Here is a 19,731-nt window from a genome sequence, read left to right as displayed (position 1 = left end):
GTTGACACTACTATCTATTGTATCCGAAGGCGACATAGTATCCGAAAGCAAACTAGTATTCGATGTTACATTGTATGTGAGGCGACACTATATCCAAAGCCAACTTGTATCCAAAAGCAAAATAGTATCCAAGGCTACATTGTATCCAAGACGACATTATATCCGAAGGCAACATAGTATCCGAAGCAACATTGTAGCCGAAGGGCAACATTGTATCGGAGGCGACTTTATATCCGCAGCCACATTGTACCCGGGGCCACACTATATCCGAAAGCGACCTAATATCCGAAGTGACCTTCTATCCGAAAGCAAAAGAGTATCTGAGGCTACATAGTATCCGAGGCGACATTATATCCGAAAGCAACATAGTATCCGAAGCGACATTTTATCCGAAGGCAACATAGTATCCGAGGCTAGATTGTATCCGAGATGAGTTTATATCAGAGGCAACATTGTATCCGAAGCGACCTTGTATCCGAAAGCAAAACAATAACCGAGGCAACATTGTATCCGAGGCGACATTATATCCGTAGGCAACATAGTATCCGAAGAGACATTGTAGCCGAAGGGCAACATTGTATCCGAGGCGACTTTATATCAAAGGCAATATTGTATCCGAACCGACCATTGTATCCGAAGGCGACATAGTATCCGGAGGGACCTTGTATCCAAAAGCAAAATAGTATCCAAGGCTACATTGTATCCGAGGCGACATTCTATCCGAAGGCAACATAGTATCTAAAGCGACATTGTAACCGAAAGCAACATCGTATCCGAGGCAACATTGTATCCGAGGCGACTTTATATCCAACGCAAATTGTATCTGCGGTGACATTGTACCCGAAGTCGACATAGTATCCGAAGGCGACATAGTATCCGAAGCGAAATTGTATTCGAGGTGACATTATATCCAAAGCGACATTGTAGTCGAAGGGGAACATTGTATCCAAGGCGACTTTACATCCGAGGCAACATTGTATCCAAGGGGACATTGTATGCGAAGGCGACATAGTATCCGAAGCGACCTTGTATCCGAAAGCAAAATATTATCCGATGCTACATTGTTTCCGAGGCAACATTATATCCGAAGCGACATTGTAGCAGAAAGCAGCAAAGTATCCGAGGCTACATTGTCTCTGAGGCGACATTGTATCTGAAGGCGACTTTATATCCGAGGCAACATTGTATCCGAGGCTACATTATATCCGAAGGCAACATAGTGTCCGAAGCGACATTGTAGCCGAAGACAACATAGTATCCAAGCCAACACCGTATCCGAGGCGACTTTATATCTGAGACAACATTGTATTCACGGCGACATTGTATCCGACGGCGACCATATATCCGAAAGCAAAATAGCATCCGAGGCTACATTGTATCCGAAGGCAACATAGTATCCGAAGCGACATTGTAGCCGAAGGGTAACATTGTATCTGAGGCGACTTTATATCCGAGGTAACATTGTATCCGAAGCGACATTGCATCCGAAGGAGACATAGCATCCGAAGGCGACCTACTATCCAAAAGCAAAATAGTATTCGAGCTTACATTGTATCCGAGGGGACATTATATCCAAAAGCAACATAGTATCCGAAGCGACATTGTAGCCAAAGGCATCATAGTATCCAAGGCTACATTATATCCAAGGCGACTTTATATTCGAGGCAACATTGTATCCGAGGCGACATTGTATCCGAAGGAGACATAGTATCCGAAGGAACCTTGTATCCGAAAGCAAAATAGTATCCGACGCTACATTATATCCGAAGGTAACATAGTATCCGATGTGACATTGTAGTCGAAGGCAACATAATATCCGAGGCAACATTGTACCCAAGGCGACTTTATATGAGAGGAAACATTGTATCCGAGGCGACAACATTGAATCCGAAGCGACATTATAGCCGAAGGCAACATAGTATCCGAGGCTACATCGAATCAGAAGCGACTTTATATCCGAGGTGGCCTTATATTCGAGGCAACATTGTATCCAAGGCGACATCGTATCCGAAGGCGACATAGTATCCGAAGCGACCTTGTCTTAGAAAGCAAAATAGTATCCGAGGGTACATTGTATCCAAGGCAACATTATATCCAAACACAACATAGGATCCGAAGCGACATTGTAGCCGAAGGCAACATAGTACCCGTGGCTACATTGTATCCAAGGCAACTTTATATCTGAAGAAACATTGTATCTGAGGCAACCTTGCATCCGATGAGAACATTATATCCGAAGCGACCTTGTATCCGAAAGTAAAATAGTATCTGAGGCTACATTGTATCCGAGGTGACATTATATCCGAAGGCAACATAGTATCCGAAGCGACATTATATCCGAAGGGCAACATTGTATCCGAGGCGTCTTTATATCCGAGGCAACATTTTATCCGAACTGACCTTCTATCCGAAAACAAAATAGTATCTGAGGCTACATTGTATCCAAGGGAACATTATATCCGAAGCCAACATAGTATCCAAAGCAAGAATGTAGCCGAAGGGAACATAGTATCCAAGGCGACATTATATCCGAGGCGATATTGTATCTGAAGGCGACCTTCTATCAAATAGAAAATAGTATCTGAGGCTACATTGTATCTGAGGCGATAATATATCCGAAGGCAACATAGTATCTAAAGCGACATTGTAGCCAAAGTCAACAGTGTATCCGAGGTGACTTTATATCCTAGGCAACATTGTATCCGATGCGACATCATAAGCAACGGCGACATAGTACTCGAAGCCACCTTGTATCCGAAAGCAAAATAATATCAGAGGCTACATTGTATCCGAAGGCAACATAGTATATATCCAAAGCGACATTAAAGCCGAAGGGCAACATTGTATTTGACGCGACCTTATATCTGAGGCAACATTGTATCGGAAGGCGACAGAGTATCCGAAGCGACCTTGTACGCAAAAGCAAACTAATATCCGAGGCTACATTATATCTGAAGCGATATTATATCCGAATGTAACATAGAATCCGTAGATACAATGTAGGCGAAGGGCAACATTGTATCCGAGGAGGCTTTATATCTAAGGCAACAATATATCCGGGGCGACATTGTATCCGAAGGCGACATAATATTCCAAACGACCTACTATCCAAAAATAAAATAGTATTCAAGGCAACATTGTATCTGAGGCGGCATTATATGCGAAGGCAGCATAGTATCCAAAGCGACATTGTAGCCGAAGGGAACATAGTATCCAAGGCTACATTGTATCCAAGGCGACTTTATATCCGAAGCAACATTGTATTTGAAGGTGACATTATATCCGAAGGCGACAACATATCCGAAGGCGACATAGTATCCGAGGCGACATTATATCCAAAGGCAACATAGTATCCGAAGGGACATTGTAGCCAAAGGCAACATAGTATCCTACGCTACATTGTAACCGAGGCGCCATTATATACGAAGCTACAATGTATCCGAGGAAACATTATATCCTAAGGCGACATAACATCCGAAGCGACCTAATATCCGAAAGCAAAATAGTTTTCGAGGCTACATTGTATCCGAGGCAACATTATATCTGAAGCGACATTGTAGTCGAAGGGCAACATTGTATCCGAGCCGACCTTTTATCCTAGGGGACATTGTATCCGAAGGCGACATAGTATCCGAAGCGACCTTGTATAAGAAAAAAAATAGTATCCGATGCTACATTGTTTTCGAGGCGACATTATATTCGAAAGCAACATAGTATCCGAAGCGACATTATATCTGAAGGCAACATAGTATCCGAAGCGACATTATATCAGAAGGCAACATAGTACCCGAAGCGACATTATAGCCGAAGGCAACATAGTATCCGAGGCTACAGTGTATCCGAGGCGACATTATATTTGAGGCTACATTGTATCCGAGGCGACATTGTATCCGAAGGCGACATAGTATCCAAAGCGACCTAGTATCCGAAAGCAAAATATTATACGAGGCTACATTGTAGTAGAAGGACAAAATTGTTTCCGAGGCGACTTTATATCCGAGCCAACATTGTATCCGAAGGCGACATAGTATCCGAAGCGACCTTATATCCGGAAAAAAATAGTATCCGATGCTACATTGTTTCCTAGGCGACATTATATCCGAAGGCAACATAGTATCCAAAGCGACATTGTAGCTGAAGGCAACATAGTATTTGAGGCTACATAGTTTCCGATGCGACTTTATATCCGAGGCAACATTGTATCCGAGGCGACATAGTATCCGAAGCAACCTTGTATGAGAAAGAAAAATAGTATCTGAGGCTACATTGTATCCGAGGCTACATTGTATCCGAGGCGACATTATATCCGAAGGCAACATAGTATCCAAAGAGATATTGTTGCCGAAGGAAACATAGTACTCGAGGCGACTTTAGATCCGAGGCAACATTTCATCCGATGGCAACTTTAGATCCGAGGCAACATTGCATCCGATGGCGACATTGTATCCAAAGCAACCTTATATCCGAAAGCAATATAGTATTTGACGATACATTGTATCCGATGTGACATTATATCCGAAGGCAACATAGTATCCAAAGCAACATTGTAGCCGAAGGCAACATAGTAACCGAAGCTACATTGTATCAGAGGCGACTTTATATCCGAGGCAACATTGTATCCGATACGACATTGTATGCGACGGCGACAGACTATCCGAAGCGAACTAGTATCCGAAAGAAAAATAGTATCCGAGGCTACATCGTTTTCAAGGCGACACTATATCCGAAGCCAACATAGTATCCGAAATGACATTTTAGCCGAAGGGCTACATTGTATCCGATACGACTTTATATCTGAAGCGACATTTTATCCAAGGTGACAACAAATCCAAAGGCGACATAGTATCCGAAGCGACCTTGTATCCGAAAGCAAAATAGTTACGAGACTACACTGTATAAGAGGCAACATTATATCCGAAGGTAACATAGTATCGGAAGCTACATTGTTCCCGGAGGCAGCATAGTACCGGAGGCTACAGTATATCCGAGGCGACTTTATATCCGAGGCAACATTGTATCCAAGACAACATTGTATCCAATGGCGACATTGTATCCGAAGCAAATTTGTATCCGAAAGCAAAATAGTATCTGAGGCTACATTGTATCCAAGGCGACATTGTATCCGAAGGCAACGTAGCATCTGAAGCGACATTGTAGCCAAAGGCAACATAGTATCCGAGGCTACAATGTATCCAAGGCGACTTTATATCAAAGGCAACATTGTATCCAAGGCGACTTGTATCCGAAGGCGGAATGGTATCCGACGCGACATTATATTCGAAGGCAACGTAATATCTAAAGCGACATTCCGAAGGGCAACATTGTACCGAGGTGACTTTATATTCGAGGCTACATTTTATCCAAGGCGACATTGTATCTGAAGGCGGCATAGTATCCGAAGCGACCTTCTATCCGAAGGCATCATTGTATCCGATGCATCATTGTATCCGAGGCGACATTATATCCGAAGGGAACATAGTATCTGAAGCGACATTGTAATCGAAGGCAACATAGTATCCAAGGCTACATTGTATCCGAGGAGACTTTATATCAAAGGCAACATTGTATCGAAGGCGACTTGTATCCGAAGGCGGAATAGTATCCGAAGTGACCTTGTATATGAATGAAATAGTATCCGAGGCTACATTATATCTGATGGCAACATAGTATCCGATGCAACATTGTAGCCGAAGGCAACATAGTATCCAAGGCTATATTATATCCGAGGCAACTTTATATTCGAGGCAACGTTGTGGCCGAGGCGACATTGAATCCGTAGGTGACATAGTATCCGATGCGACTTTACATCCGAAAGAAATAGTATCTGAGGCTACATTGTATCCAAGGCGACATTATATCCGATGGCTACATAGTATCCGATGCGACATTGTAGCCGAATTCAACATTGTATCCGACGCAACAATGTATCCGAGGAAAAATAGTATCCGAGGCTACATTATATCTGTGGCGACATTATATCTGAAGCGACGTTGTACCCGAAGGCAACATAGTATCCGAGGAAACATTGTATTCAAGGCAACTTTATATCCGAGGCAACAATGAATCTGAGACAATAGTGTATCCGAAGGCGACATAGTATCCGTAGCAACCTTGTATTCGAAAGCAAACTAGTATCCGAGGCTACATTGTATCCGAGGCGACATTATATCCAAAGCCAACATAGTATCTGAAGTGACAATGTAGCCGAAGTCAACATAGTATCCGAGGCTACATTGTATCCAAGGCGACATTATATTCAAGGCAACATTTTATCCGAGGCGACCTTATATCCGAAGGCAATATAGTATCTGAAGCGACATTGTAGCCGAAGGCAACATAATACCCGAGGCTACATTGTATTCGAGACGACTTTATATCCGAGGCAACATTGTATCCGAAGGCGACAAAGTAACCGAAGCGACCTTGTATCCGAAAGAAAATAGTATCAGAGGCTACATTGTATCCGACGCGACATTATATCCAAAGGTAACATAGTATCCGATCCGACATTATAGTCGAAGGGCAACATTGTATCCGAGGCGATATTGTATCCGAAGATGACATAGTATCCGAACCGACCTTGTATTGAAAAGCAAAATAGTATCCGAGGCTACATTGTATCCGAGGGGACATTATATCCAAAGGCAACATAGTATCCGAATTAACATTGTAGCCGAAGGCAACATAGTATCCGAGGCTACATTGTATCCGAGGCGACTTTATAACCGAAGCAACATTATATCAGAAGGTGACATTGCATCCAAAGCAACCATCTATCCGAAAGAAAATAGTATACGAGGCAACATTGTATCTGAGGCGACATTATATCTGAAGGCAACATAGTATCCGAAGCGACATTATAGCCAAAGGAAGTATAATAACCGAGGCTACATTATATCAAAGGCGACTTTATATCCGAGGCAACATTGTGTCCGATGCGACATTGTATGCGACAGCGACAGAGTATCCGAAGCGAAGTAGTATCCGAAAGAAAAATAGTATCCGAGGCTACATCATTTTCGAGGCGACATTATATCCGAAGCCAACATAGTATCCGAAACGACATTGTAGCCGAAGGGCTACATTGTATCCGAGGCGACTATATCTGAAGCGACATTTTATCCGAGGCGACATTGTACCCGAAGCCGACATAGTATCCGAAGCAACCTTATATCTGAAAGCAAAATAGTTACAAGACTACACTGTATAAGAGGGAACATAGTATTCGAAGCTACATTGTATCCAGAGGCAGCATAGTACCCGAGGCTACATTATAACCGAAGTGACTTTATATCCGAGGCAACATTGTATCCCAAGCGACAGTGTATCAAATGGCGACATTGTATCCGAAGCAAATTTGTATCCGAGAGCAAAATAGTATATGAGGCTACATTGTATCCGAAGCGACATTACATCCGAAGGCAACGTACTATCTGAAGCGACATTGTCGCCGAAGGGCAACACTGTACTGAGGTGACTTAATACTCGAGGCAACATTTTATCCAAGGCGACATAGTATCCGAAGGCATCATTGTATCCGAGGCATCATTGTATCTGAAGGCAACATAGTATCTGAAGCGACATTGTAGCCGAAGGCAACGTAGTATCCAAGGCTACATTGTATCCGAAGCGACTTTATATCAGAGGCAACATTGTATCTGAGGTGACTTTATATCAGAGGCGAAATAGTATACGAAGTGACCTTGTATACGAATGAAATAGTATCCGAGGCTACATTGTATCCGAGGCAACATATCTGATTTCAACATAGTATCTTATGCGACATTGTACCGAAGGCAACTTAGTATCCAAGGCTATATTGTATCAGAGGCAACTCTATATCCGAGGCAACATTGTAGCCGAGGCGACATTGTATCCATAGCTGACATAGTATCCGAAGCGACTTTGTATCCGAAAGAAATAGTATCCGAGGGTACATTGTATCCGAGGCGACATTATATCTAATGGCAACATAGTATCCGATGCGACACTGTAGCCGAAGGCAACATTGTATCCGAGGCTACATTGTATCCGACGCAACAGTGTATCATAGGAGAAATAGTATCTGAGGCTACATTGTATCTGTGGCGACATTATATCCGAAACGACGTTGTACCTGAAGGCAACATAGTATCCGAGGCAACATTGTATCCTAAGGCGACATAGTATCCGTAGCGACCTTGTATCTGAAAGCAAAATAGTATCCGAGGCGACATTATATCCGAAGCCAACATAGTATCCGAAGAGACATTGTAGCCGAAGTCAACATAGTATCCGAAGCTACATTATATCCAATGTGACTTTATATTCGAGGCAACATTGTATCCGAGGCGACATTATATTCGAAGGCAATATAGTATCCCATGCGACATTGTAGCCAAAGGCAACACAATACCCGAGGCTACATTGTATTCGAGGCTACTTTATATCGGAGGCAACATTGTATCCGACGCGACATTGTATCCAAAGGCGACATAGTAACAGAAGTGACCTGGTATCCGAAAGAAAATAGTATCTGAGGCTACATTGTATACGAGGCGACATTATTTCCAAATGTAACATAGTATCCGATCCGACATTATAGCCGAAGGGCAACATTGTATCCGAGCTGACTTTATATCCGAGGCGATATTGTTTCTGAATGCGACATAGTATCCGAACTGACCTTGTATCGGAAAGCAAAATAGTATGTGAGGCTACATTGTACCCGAGGGGACATTATATCCCAAGGCAACGTAGTATCCGAATCGACATTGTAGCCGAATGCAACATAATATCCGAGGCTACAATGTATCAGAGGTGACTTTATAACCGAGGCAACATTATATCTAGGGCGACATTGTATCCGAATGCGACATTGTATCCAAAGCGACCTATCCGAAAGAAAAAATAGTATCCGAGGCTACATTGTGTCTGAGGCGACATTATATACGAAGGCAACATAGTATCCGAATTGACATTGTAACCGAAGGAAACATAGTAAACGAGGCTACATTGTATCAGAGGCGACTTAATATCCGAGGCAACATTGTATCCGATGCGACATTGTATGCGACGGCGACAAAGTATCCGAAGCGAACTAGTATCCGAAAGCAAAATAGTATGCGAGGCTACATCGTATCCGAGGCGACAATATATCCGAAGGCAACATAGCATCCGAAGCGACATTTGAGCCGAAGGGCATTGTATCCGAGGCGACATTGTATCCGAAGGCAGCATTGTATCCGAGGCGACATTGTATCCGAAGGCGACAAAGTATCCGAAGTGACCTTGTATCCGAAAGCAACATAGTTACCGAGCGCAGTTTACTATCCGAAGCTACATTGTACCCGGAGGGAGGATAGTACCCGAGGCTACATTGTACCCGAGGCGACTTTATATCCGATGCAACATTGTATCCAAGGCGACATTGTAGCTGATGGTGGTATTGTATCCGAAGCGAATTTGTATCCGAAAGCAAAATAGTATCTGAGGTTACATTGTATTGGAGGCGACATTGTATCCGAAGGCAACGTAGTATCTGAAGCGACATTGTAGCTGAAGGGCAATATTGTAACCGAGGTGACTCTATATTCGAGGCAACATTTTATCGAAGGCGATATTGTATCCGAAGGCGACATAGTATCCGAAGCAACCTTGTATCCGAACGCAAAATAGTATCCGAGGCAACATTGTATCTGAGGCGACATTGTAGCCGAAGGCAACATAGTATCCGAAGCGACATTGTAGCCGAAGGCAACATAGTATCCGAGGCTACATTGTATACGAGGCAACTTTATATCCGAAGCAACATTTTATCCGAGGCGACATTGTATCCGAAGGCGAAATAGTATCAGAAACGACTTTGTATCCGAATGAAATAGTATCCGACGCGACATTATATCCGATGGCTACATAGTATCCGATGCGATATTGTAGCCGAAGGCAACATAGTATCTGAGGCTACATTGTACCCGAGGCAACTTTATATCCGAGGATAGATTGTATCCGAAGTGACATTGTATCCGTAGGCGACATTATATCAGAAGCAACCTTGTATCCGAAAGAAATAGTATCCGAGGCTACATTGTGTCCGAGGCGACATTATATCCAATGGCAACATAGTATCTGATGCGACATTGTAGCCGAAGGCAACATCGTCTCCGAGGCGACATTGTCTCTGAGGCAACAGTGTATCCGAGGCGACATTATATTCGAAGGCAACACAGCATCCGAAGCGACTTTGTATCCGAAAGAAAATAGTATTCCTGTATTGTGTCAGAGGCGACATTATATTCGAAGGCAACATAGTATCCGAGGCTACATTTTATACGACGCGACTTTATACCAGAGGAAACATGGTTTCCGAGGTGACATTGTATCCGACGATGACATAGTATCCTAAGCGACCTTGGATCTTAAAGAAAAATAGTATCGGATGATACACTATATTTGAAGAGACATTATATCCGAAGGCAACATAGTATCCGAAGCGACATTATACCAGGCTACATTGTATTCGAAGCGACTTTATAACCGAGGCAACAATGCATCCGAGGCGACATTGTATCCGATGGCGACAACCAGCCGAATCCAAGTTCTAAACAATTATATGAAATAGTTTCATGGAAAATAAGAAAAATGAGAAAGAGAAAGAAAGCAGTGTACAACCCATGTTCCTCACTTAGAGTGAGGTGTTTAGACCTACAAGAGAGGGGGGATTCTGTCCCCAGTCTCAGGTAGTTTAATAGGGCATGGACAATGTATGACATTCAAATTCATCTCAAAAAGCTATTCCACATGGGGGTATTTAAGCCAGTTGTTGATTAGAGCTGATCCACTGCAGTTAGCATAGAGTGAGTTTGAAGATTATATCTGGTGTATTTTGATTTGTGACTCTACATTGGGAATAGACAAGAACCCTTTTCAGACACAATATGCCTCAGAGATGTCTACAAAACTAGGTGGATCCTAAACTGCTTGAACTTGCAGCCAATCACAACACACAAGGATAGAGTTGCAAGTGGTTTAACATGAAGGAACAGAGATATAGACCCTGCACAGGAAGGCCACCATCAAGAGATGAGAACTGACAGATTAGTTTGAGATGCAAGACCTATTGTATGCAATTTACATGGCAAGGCAGCGGGCAATGGATGTTGCCTATAGGACTGAAAGAGCTGTTAGAAGGATAGAGATCACTAGATAGATATTGTTCTCTGATTTTAAAATGGGATTTTGGATATGTAAGTCCTTACCACATAAGGCATATCATGGATTACCAACAAGAATAAATCCCACATTTTGGACTCGTGGAGAATAAAGAAGCTAAGGAAAAAAAACATAGCTGGCACAGAGAAAAGTACCTTAAAATTGTCTCACACAAAAAGAGGGCAAAATGGTCAGCGTTTGAAATGAAAAGGGAAAAAAACCAATATGTAACCAAACCAAAGCAAAAAATTACAAAAATAAATAAATAACAAAAGAGAAAGATATCTAGGATTACTAGCCTTGAGCTTTTCTTTCTTTTTCTTTTTTTTTGAAAGCAAGCCTTGAGCTATTCATAACCAAAAGTATGAAAAAAAATGCCAAACGTCATCCATTGGGCCTCCAAATAACAGTCTAATTGTTTCATGCATGATTTTAGGGTTAAAGAATATAATATTGAGCCAAGAGTAGCTAAGAATACAAGGCTAAACCGTTCAGCAACATGATATGCTTCTAGTTTTTAATTTGGAAAAACATCAATGAGCTGATATGGGTTCGATTTATAGCATCCAAGAACCAAGAGTATCCGCACATTCATCATAAGTAGAAGTTAGAGAGAGTGGAACTTTCTTTTTTTTTTTTTGAATGGTGTGAGGTAGTGGAACTTACAGACCAAGAAAAGTACGGGATCGCTAGAAAACTGGTTTCAGCACGCAACCCATAGATCCCATGGAGTCAAAAGTACTAGTTTGATCGTGGGCCATTCTAAGTTGCGAAACTAATGGATCTTCAGCTATACTTAGCTGTGTTACATTAAATTCTAAGTTGCGAAACTAATGGATCTTCAGCTATACTTAGCTGTGTTACATTAAATTCTAAGTTGCGAAACTAAGCAAATAAAAATTACAAAGTGGAAAACTAAAAAACATAATTCATTTCTCAAATTCCTTACCTCAAGATGCTGAGCAGCTCCTGATGTCAAACCAACCGTTGCTGCAGCAAGCCCTATCAATACACCCTACCAAAAAATAATAAACAGAAAACATTTTCATTAATAAATACACATTCAAGTGGTAAATTTCTCTACCTCGAGCAAAAACAAATAATTAATATATTGCAAAAAGATGAGAGAGAAATTTAAAAGAAATACAAACCTTCCGATGATTCACTCGAGGGGGGAGTATGTGAACTCTGTAGTTAAGAGATTGATCACCGCTGCTATCTTGTCATGATCTTCTGCTGCCGCAAGCTGCTTTACAATCCCTTCAAAGTTCAACCTGAAAGAAAAAAAAGTAGAAATAACAAAACAAATTCAAAAGTTGATTGAGGCCAATTTGAACGGCCTAAATCCATTTCAAACCCTAGATAAAGATAGGCGGATACCTCTAGGGCAGAAAATGGCCAATTTGAACGCCCTAAGCCATTTCAAACCCTAGATGAAGATAGGAGCATACCCCTAGGGCAGAAAATGGCCAATTTGAACGCCCTAAGCCATTTCAGACCCTAGATAAAGATAGGAGCATACCTCTAGGGCAGAAAATGGCCAATTTGAACGCTCTAAGCCATTTCAAAGCCTAGATGAAGATAGGAGCATACCTCTAGAGCAGAAAATGGCCAATTTGAACGCCCTAAGCCATTTCAAACCCTAGATAAAGATAGGCGTATACCTCTAGGGCAGAAAATGGCCAATTTGAACGCCCTAAGCCATTTCAAACCCTAGATTAAGATAGGTGCATACCTCTAGGGCGGAAAATGGCCAATTTGAACGCCTTGAGCCATTTCAAACCCTAGATACGGATAGGTGCATACCTCTAGGGCGGCATTCTTCCGCTTCTCTTAGAGCTTGTCAGCGAGATTACGAAGAACAGCTTCCGGAATTATCGACAGAGCTTCGGCCATGGATTTTGGGAACCAGAGAAGAATCAAAGAGCGAGGATCAGGAGTCGTTTTTGCACCTTCTTCTCTTCGAATCGGAACATCTCACGAATCTCTTTCAGATCGAGCTTCGTGAATAGATTTAACGTGCCCTAATCGGCATTCTCCATAGCTAAATCGCAAATTATGAACAGATAGAGAGGGACTGGGAGAAGAAACCCTAACCCTAGGTTTTTAGAAACATGGATCAGACTGACGAATAGAATGACGAATGTATCCCTCTAGGAATTGCAAACAATAGGGGCTCTGGGGGTTTTGAATAGCAGAATAGGTATGTATCAAACGACTTGGATAGATTTGGAATTTCAAATATGGCGAACCCACTGGCTGGATTTCCGCTTTGAGTTACAGAAGACTCTCTTTTGGAGATGAATGATGAGGGAGTCCCTACACTTTTCGACAGTATACAACTGTACTATAATAGAATGACGAATATATCCCCTGCACGGCTGCACCCATTGCAAACCATACGGGCTCTCGAGGGTAATGAAACGTTTTGGATATATTTGAAACTTCGCATATGGAATACTGACTGCTTGGATTTCAGCTTTGAGATTTTAAATTACAGATGACTCCCTATTTTGAATTTGAATGAGGGAGTCCCTAGTTGCTCGATTAGGACCCTAGCTTTATTGCGAGTCAAAAACCTTGATAGAGGAAGGGAATGGGGACGGTTGACTTTCGAGCACCATTCGGAGAGCACTTTTAATCCAGGGAATTATTTGAATCGTAGGCCGTTGAGGCAAAGCGATACGACTAACCACAAACGCCTACCCTCGAACTCAATCATGCCAAGCTTTTGGATTTGAATGACGTAGACGGTGTCACAATGTATGGCCCACATGAGGATGGGCCATAACTCAAAATCGCGATGCTCAAACCAGTTAACGTCCCCAAAAATAGAGGGTTTTTAAAAAGGTTCAAAATAAAAGTGAGCAACCATCCGATTAAATGCGATCACACAATTGTGGATTGGGAAATGATATCCCCCGTTCACTGCTTGAGGATGAATTCACCCCCTTTTAACATTTTGCTTTGCCTTTAAAACTTAATGAATAACGTTAAAGGAGGGGATTTTATTCTTCAGAGGGGGGAAAATACCATTTCCCTTGTGGATTTTCTAGCCCATTAATTGTTTTAATGTGGCCCAACATTGCTATGGCCCACTTGATCAACAAGAGCGCCCTTGCAAAAATAGCTGCAACGACGACCCATTTCTTCAATTTAACATGTTTAACATTTGAATGTTATTAATTTAGCAATTTCCAGTGCCATCATTACCTACTTGGGAGTTGGGGCGTTCTTGAGGATGGGTTTCTGCAAGGATTCTCTTCAGTTTAGCCTGTATATTTTATATAGGGAAGTGATATATCCGCCACTTTTGATTACTTGGGACACCCAGCAGCAGTGTATCAATGACTGCAGAGGGGCTTATGTACTTCATGTCAGAAGGATTCAATGGGGCTGATTGCCACGTACACTGGCCCTGGCTGTCCCAAGTAATCAAAAGGGGCGGATATATCACTTCCTTTTATATAATGTGTGTGAAGTCGAGTATTTTTCCAAAAGTGCAGGGGACCCTCATCAAAGTACGGTCCGAACTGTTCATTTATTGGGCCACAACGTAAATAATATTTATCCTGACCCTTGGGTCGGCAGAGGGACTACACATTACAGAAACCTCTACCGTGGAGGAAAATTGAACAATGGCATTGTATAACAGCTCAAGTATATCGTGGAAAATATCTCTTAAAATGCATCACATCTTGGAGTTGTTCTATGATGCATCCTTATTATTCCAACTCCAATCCAAATATCAATGTTTGACTTTCCTCACTAACGAGTATGAAAAGGAAAATTTCTTATTTGGAAAGAAGACCTTTCCAAAATACCTTTCCCTCCTATCTTTTTTTCCCTTCCTCTTCTCTTGTTTTCTAACTCTTATACTCTGACCTTCCCTCTTGTCTCTCTAAAGCTGGTCAGAGTGGGCTTTGAGCTTGAAGGCTTAAAACCCTATAAATGAAAACATAGTTCATTGGGTTCCTTCTCCCACTTCCAATCAACCCCTAAACAATAGACATGAAACGAAACCCATAAGATCCCTTAGATAAGGAAAATGCTTTCAAAATGGACCCTTGGAAATGAAGACGATGCTACTAATGACCAAACCACTTTCTCTAAAGACAAGATGGGGTAGTGAACCACCCAAAAGGTACGGCTACTTCAACAACAATTTACACACAAATCGTGTGTATCTTCGCTGGACAATCCACAGCTGAATAAACCCAGTGTCTTTTATGATTACCTAGAAAGCCAAACAACCTTCTCTTCACGCCTTCATCGCATTAATTAATACTGAGAATATAATGAGAAATGCATGAACTCCAGAGGAAATCCAGCCCATTGAAGCAATTTCACATGAACATAACGATAACAGAATAAAAGCAAGAATAACATGATCAAATATTGGATAAACGATAGTTACATTTCATGAATTTCTTATAAATACATGTCATTGTAGAGGAAGATAGCATAGTTCAAACAAAAGGATGATATTAGGAAAGCTTTACTAAAGAGATTAAGGTGATTTTTCTAGCGTTCAAGTTCATTTAATTATTTTTAACCCTTTTATATTTTTTTTTTACTTTTTTTGTTCCCCATATATCTTACAATGTGAATACTAAATATTATCATAAGGGTTCCATCCGGATTAAATTCAATCATATCCCCCTTCATCTCTAAGACAAAACTGAAATAATATCAAATAAGGAAACCCTTGTTAGTTTTTCTTAAATTTAGTTCATTTGTTTTTCTGCCCTTAACTTTGTACTTGTAGGTCAGTGAAGAAAAATGAATTCTTCAAAAAGTGATGGATAAGATCATTGGTCCCTTCCAATCTGCCTTTGTTAAAGGCATAATTCAAGATAACTTCTTGCTGACTCAGGATTTGATCCATAACTTCCATAGGAAAAATGTGAAGCCCACTATTTACCTCAAAATCGATTTAAGGAAGGCTTATGATAATGTGGCTCATGAGGCTATCCTTGCTTTCATGTCCAAGATGGCTTTCAACGCCAGATGGTGCGAGTGGATAAAGCAATGTATCACCACTCCCTCATATTCAGTAATGATTAATGGGTTCCCCCATGGGTACTTTAAGGGAACCAATGGCATCAGACAAGGAGATCCTCTCTCTCCCCTCATTTCTGCTTTATCATGGAAATTCTCTCAACCATTCTGGAAGAAGAGGTGCAAAAGGGCCATCTCACAACCCCATTCACTAAGGGTAATCTCTCCATCTCTCATATGTTTAACGCTGACGATGTCATGCTATTTGCAGATGCTTCTGTTCAAAACGCCAACATGATAATGCAGTGCCTCAATAGATCCAAAGCTTGTACGGGTTTAGAGGCTAATGTGAGAAAATCTGAAATTTTATTTGCGAGGTGTAACCAAAGAACAAAAAATTCCATCTGTCGTATTTTTAAAATTGAGGAAGGGAAGCTTCCGATGAAATACCTGGAACTTCCTCTCTCTTATACCAGAATTACCAGAGGAGATTGCATCCCCCTCATCTCTAAGATCAGAGGGAAAATAGCATCCTGGGCAAACAGAGTTCTATCCAAAGTAGAACTGGTAAAGACAGTTCTAAATGCTTACAACATTTACTGGTCTATGGCCTTTAGTATTCCGATGGGTATTTTAAACGACATTGATAGAATCTTCCGTAACTTTGTGTGGGCAGGGTCGTCCCTGGAAAGAACTTACCACCCCATCAGCTGGGAGCAAATTTGTACTCCAAAGGAGGAGGGGGGATGGGGATTCGAGAAATTCGGGACATCAACAAAGCTCTTACTATTAAGAGCTTATGGAGGGTCATAAATTGTAAGGAGTCTCCTTGGACAGAGTAGTTTCAAAAGAAATATGTTAAAAGAAAGAACGTTTGGACAGTGAAGACTCCTTATAATGTATCGTGGGGGCCAGGGGTTTTCCAAATTAGGAAAGAAGCAAGTACAAATATCTGCTACTCTGTGGGTAATGGTGAAGGAGTTGATTTTTGGGATCAACCTTGGCATCCGATGGGAATTATGAGAAACAAAGTATTTGTGGAAGATTGTATCATCTCTATTCCTCGCAATACTACCCTTAAACATATCCTAGAGGAGAGATATGGGGAGGATAATTCCAGGAGATCAGAAAGTGCTGAACTCAAGGATCTGTTGGAGTCTGCTATGATTGATGATAACCAGATTTACCCTATTTGGAAACCTGAAGCCAATGGTAGATTGACATTTAAATCGGCTTGGAATTCCTCCCGTAACGAACATCAAAAGGTCAATTGGGCCTCCACTGTTTGGTGCAAAGGCCATATCCCCAAGCATAGTTTTACGACTTGGCAGGCATTACACAATCGGCTAGCAACCATGGACAGACTGTTATTCTTAGGAATGTCTAGGGACACTTCCTGCCTCCTATGTGGCTCTGATGGAGAAAGTGTAGACCATCTGTTTTTCAGATGTGGCTACTCAGACAGGATTTGCAGATCAATATTGCGGCAGTTTAACTATCGCAGAAACCTTAAAAATTCTGTACTTAAAGAGGAGGAATGGATTCGATCGCACTTCAAGAAAAAGGAGCAATGTGCTAGTGCCATGCGAATCGCTTTCGGTGCAATAATTTATTCCGTCTGGAGAGAACGAAATGCAAGACTTCATGGAGATCCCCATACTCACAAACAATCCATCCTTAGGAAAATCATTAGCATCATCAGAGACAAAATGCCCTTCCTCAAGATTCTGGATGAACCCTCAGCTAGCAGCTTATGCTTTGCAAAGGCCTTCAGATGCCCCTTTGCCCCTGTTGAGCATTTGATCGAAGAATGTAGTTGGGTGAAACCTGATGAGAATATGATTAAGTTAAATGTGGATGCATCCAATTCTGCTTATGAGGCTGGTGTGGGAGGTCTTCTCAAAAACTTATGGGAAACTCCAGTTCGTCTTTTCTCTATAAACCTGGAGCCCAAACCAATCCACATTCTTGAGATGGAAGCAATATTGTATGGGTTGGATCTGGCTAGAACTAAAGGCTTGAAAGATGTGTGGATTGAATCAGATTCAATGGTGGCAGTCAAGGTGTAGACACCCCCATTTTGCTACACTTTAAAAAAAAAAAGATTCGGTAGTTTGTCAAGTTTCGAGTCTGTATTCCACCTAGGATTAGGCATCTGTGTATTTTATGGTAGATTTTGCCTCATTGAAGGAATTTTGAAGTTGATTCGCGATCCTAAAGGTTTCTAGGGTGTTCCAGTGGTATCTACAAGATGAAAATTCAAGTTTCCAAGCAAGTGAAAAAACCTGCTATTTTTATAATTTTTGGGGTTTCCCTCATTCTTGCCAATTTTTACACTACAGGGGTATTTTGGTCATTACAGATGTGTCTCGTCTGACCCTCAAGTTATATTTGGGAAATTTTAAGTGATTTTACAAATTTTGAAAAAGCTGCTATTTTTAGAAACTCATGGGGCTTCCACATTTTCATCATCTTATGGATATTTTAATCATTTCTCATATATCCAAAACCATCTTGAGGGTACGGTTGATGAATTAGGAGTAATTTCGTAAGATTTGGGAAACCTGCTAAATTTAGATATCTCAAGATTTTCTCTTAGTCTTGCACTTCGTGGGTATTTTAGACCTTTCCAACATGTCATATTTAGTTCCTAAGTTGTGTCTAAGAAATCTTGAGTCCGTTCATAAATTTTCAGAAATCTGCTATTTTTGGAATTTCTCAGGGTTTCCCAAGTCTCGCCAAATTCTTGCACCTCGGGGTAATTTGGCCTTTTTCTATGTAATTCTTTTGATCCCCGAAAGGTGTCTGAGAAATTATGAATGGTTTTCTGAATTTTGGAAAACCTGCTAAATTTAGAATTTCTCAGGGGTTTCGCTTAATTTGGAAATTCTGAGTGTTGAGGGCTTTTTGGGTATTTTCAGGGGATACCAAATGATCATGTTTGATATTGCTCTCCGAAAGGACCCAACTTTAAAAGTTTCTATTTTTGAAGTTTGACCACAAAGACTTTCCATTTTTTTAATTTTTCCCTTTAAGGGGTGAACCAATTTGAGGGTATTTTGGTCGCATTTAGATGTGTAATGGTCAAATAGAGGCATTTTGGTCCGAAAAGTTATTTTCCCAAAAAGATTTCGATCACGTGTTAGGGGTGCACTATAAATATCATATGGGTTGGGTTCATCAATAAAAATTTTGAATTTAAAGGGTTTTATTGAATTTTCATTAAAAAAAATCCAAAACACATGTCATAAGGCCTATTGGGCTAAAACCCACAAGGTGGGGTCCATGTGGACCCACCCATGTGGGTCGGCCACATAAGTGGGCGCCTCACATGAGGAGGCCACATGCAAAAACGTCCAACATGGGATGAGGTGGTTGGTGACATCATATTTGTTTTAGGAAAATAATAAAGAAAGGAAGAGTTATAATTAGAAAGGGCTTGTATGGTCAGGTTACTAAAAGTGTCATAACGTTTTACCTTTTTATTCAAAAACTTTGCGGTTATACTTGTTTCGAACATCTCGAAAAGATCTACAACTT

General features: G+C 41.2%; 2 protein-coding genes across 10 annotated transcripts in view; one reads left to right on the top strand and one right to left on the bottom strand.

The window, feature by feature from the left end:
* Nucleotides 1–13,604, bottom strand: part of LOC143857136 (uncharacterized) — a 101,624-nt gene extending 88,020 nt beyond the window's left edge. For 3 of the 9 annotated variants that reach the window (XR_013238469.1, XR_013238471.1, XR_013238472.1), the window contains exons 1-3: nucleotides 12,997–13,584; nucleotides 12,342–12,464; nucleotides 12,140–12,205 (exon numbers count right to left, since the gene is read on the bottom strand). The gene's annotated coding sequence lies outside the window, so the exon portion shown is untranslated. Of the gene's footprint in view, nucleotides 1–12,139; nucleotides 12,206–12,341; nucleotides 12,465–12,925; nucleotides 12,937–12,996 lie in introns of those variants that run through there. The other 6 variants (XR_013238465.1, XR_013238466.1, XR_013238467.1 and 3 more) reach the window with 5 other exon arrangements.
* A 3,597-nt stretch (nucleotides 13,605–17,201) lies between these two features.
* On the top strand, nucleotides 17,202–18,260 carry LOC143857094 (uncharacterized). Its single transcript, XM_077367367.1, has one exon. It carries the CDS (start codon nucleotides 17,202–17,204, stop codon nucleotides 18,258–18,260), a length of 1,059 nt encoding a protein of 352 aa, XP_077223482.1.
* The last annotated feature ends 1,471 nt before the right edge of the window (nucleotides 18,261–19,731 follow it).

Source organism: Tasmannia lanceolata, unplaced genomic scaffold (genome assembly GCF_043159265.1).
Source record: "Tasmannia lanceolata isolate RefF3 unplaced genomic scaffold, GAP_Taslan_0.1 ptg000024l, whole genome shotgun sequence".
Classification (NCBI taxonomy): Eukaryota; Viridiplantae; Streptophyta; class Magnoliopsida; order Canellales; family Winteraceae; genus Tasmannia; species Tasmannia lanceolata.
Note: the sequence above shows the minus strand (reverse complement) of the source record. Positions and strands in the feature narration are given on the sequence as shown.

Bases quoted from the DNA above. Each gene is read 5' to 3' on its own strand.
- LOC143857094 (XM_077367367.1), top strand. From the start codon at position 17,202: ATGGGAATTATGAGAAACAAAGTATTTGTGGAAGATTGTATCATCTCT.